General features: G+C 42.6%; 1 protein-coding gene across 1 annotated transcript in view; it reads right to left on the reverse strand.

The window, feature by feature from the left end:
- LOC101860642 (protein bicaudal C homolog 1-A) overlaps positions 1-2,257 on the reverse strand; it is a gene marked incomplete in the record, with an annotated part of 146,266 nt that overhangs the window by 28,186 nt on the left and 115,823 nt on the right. Inside the window, 1 exon segment of the mRNA XM_013081068.2 lies at positions 1,946-1,999. Coding sequence (XP_012936522.1) covers positions 1,946-1,999 — 54 coding nt within the window.

A 2,257-nucleotide genomic window follows, 5' to 3' on the forward strand; every position in this document is an offset into this window, starting at 1 on the left:
CTGTCTGTCTGTCTGTCTGTCTGTCTGTCTGTTTGTCTGTCTGTGTGTCTGTCTGTCTGTCTGTCTGCCTGCCTGTCTCTCTGTCTTCTCCTCTCCCTCCCAGGAATAATCTTACCAAGAATTTGCCGCCTTCGCAAAATACTTACGCCCCTTCTCGCCATTATTCTATTTGAAATCTGCACCCACCTCCCCCCTTTAAACTATTTGTCCTCCCTTATCATTATGCTACGTAGAAATGGTTCACTTTTGAAGTACTAACAGAGCCCCCTGTTTTGTCTCTCTCTCTCTCTTTCTCTTTCTGGCTCGCTGACTCATACTCGCTCCTTTCCTCTCAAATATCCTTCCCTAACAAAGTTCACCTTCCTCTCAAAAACAAAAGCAAATATAGCAACAACAAGAACAATAACAACAACAATAACAAAAACACTTTCCTAATTATCAGCTCAAATGCAAGGGGAAAAAACATGTAAAAAAAATTGAACCATTTCCAAGGGCGATCTCCACTTCTGATCTAGTTTTCAGACACCTGAAGGGAAAACAATTAGTTCCTGCACAGGGTATTCCAAAAACAGAACAGCTATGAAATCAGACTTCATTTCATTTACAAAGAAAAGTGTTCCCACCGACTGAACGATAGTAAGTTGATCACGCCAAACGAAGAACTCTGAAGTATATCCGAAGCGAGATAAGGTACAGGAAGGACACAGCATCTTTGTTCGTTTGTATGTTTGTTTAAGTAAAGAGAAGCACATCCACCCAATAATGGCCATTTAGTGGTAGGAAAAAGTAAGACAGACAGAATCAACAGCGGGAAAGTAAAGAAGCAGACCAACAAGTGGTGCCATCCAATCACCCGCACACAACAGTCCAGGGATTGCATATTAAATGACATACCAAGACGACCTAATAAAAAATAAATTCAGTCGCAATTTCTCCCCCTCTGTAATTCTGCTCCTTACGTCACCTGCGCAGCGAAAAGACTGGCGTGGTTGATCTGCCCTGGATGACTCGTTTCCCAAAATACCCCGAGCCGATCTCTCCTGTCTGCAAGGCCAAGTAGATCGCCGCTTACAAGTATCGATCTCGTGATAGCTTTGTCTCACCAGCGATCGTGGCAATGAGAGCAAGGAGTTTCTTCACCCACTACTTTCAGGAGGTGGATAAACGTTTCAAACACTTAGTTTTAGTAAGAGTTTTACGCACTAGCAACACAATAAAGTCCTATAAATGCCGAAGATTAGAGGTGTTACATAAGAGAGTAACAAACACAAGAAAGAAGGAGGAGAGATAATAAGGGCGATAGATGTTTGATAGGAAAAGAGTGCGGCAAACATACAAAAGAAGTAGGGGAAAATGACGATAATAAAGATTAAGAAAGAAAGAAAAGGCAGCATTTCCCTGTTGTAGTTCATGCACAGTTATGAGCATGAAATTGTTGAATCAGCCCATTTACAATTCTATTGTGCTTTAGAACGAGAAATGTCCCCCATTTGGGAATGACCTAAAGACACGTCAGTCAGTGGCACCGCCCGCGGGGGGGGGGGGGGGGGGGGGGGGGGTAAAGGGTAATCGCTGGCGGAGTAACTTGCATCATTTGAAAAGTGGGATCGAGTTCTGAGGCAAAATATGAAACTTTTGTTATGAGGCAGCATGTGTCTCTGAGTTTTGTAAATAGTAAAAGCAGGATTGAGTTTAGCTGACTTGGAGTTTAAAGCGTGTCAGCGTGATAAAAGCTGTATATCGCCCGACAGATCAAGACTATTTTTAAAAAATTGAAAAGAAGGAGAAAAATATAGCACATCAGAACGCTCACCAACACGCTCTGCGCAGGGAGAGAACAGAACGAACAACTTTCGAAACCTCACTCTCCTTCCCAACATACAATGCTGTAATCACAAAAAAAACACACAGACAGTAATCGATCTATAAGTTCACAGCTACTCACCCTGATCTGCGCCCGAGCAGTCTCCACTCCGTCGGGCTGACCAGCGATAGACACCTGCAACATTTAGTGACAAGTGGGACGTGTAAGGGCTCATAGTTATACAATGGATCAATTAATAAAAAAACAAAACCCCAAGTCATAATAGCCTGTCATTTACACGTACATATACCCACGTTATAATATACACTCTATGTATGAACATGCACATGCTGACAGACAGAAAAGCACACTGACAGACAATACAAGCAGACAGACAAACATTTACACATGCATACGTACAAATAAGTACTATCCACACAAACCCCTGCCCCC

Source organism: Aplysia californica, unplaced genomic scaffold, assembly GCF_000002075.1.
Source record: "Aplysia californica isolate F4 #8 unplaced genomic scaffold, AplCal3.0 scaffold00113, whole genome shotgun sequence".
NCBI classification, from domain to species: Eukaryota; Metazoa; Mollusca; class Gastropoda; order Aplysiida; family Aplysiidae; genus Aplysia; species Aplysia californica.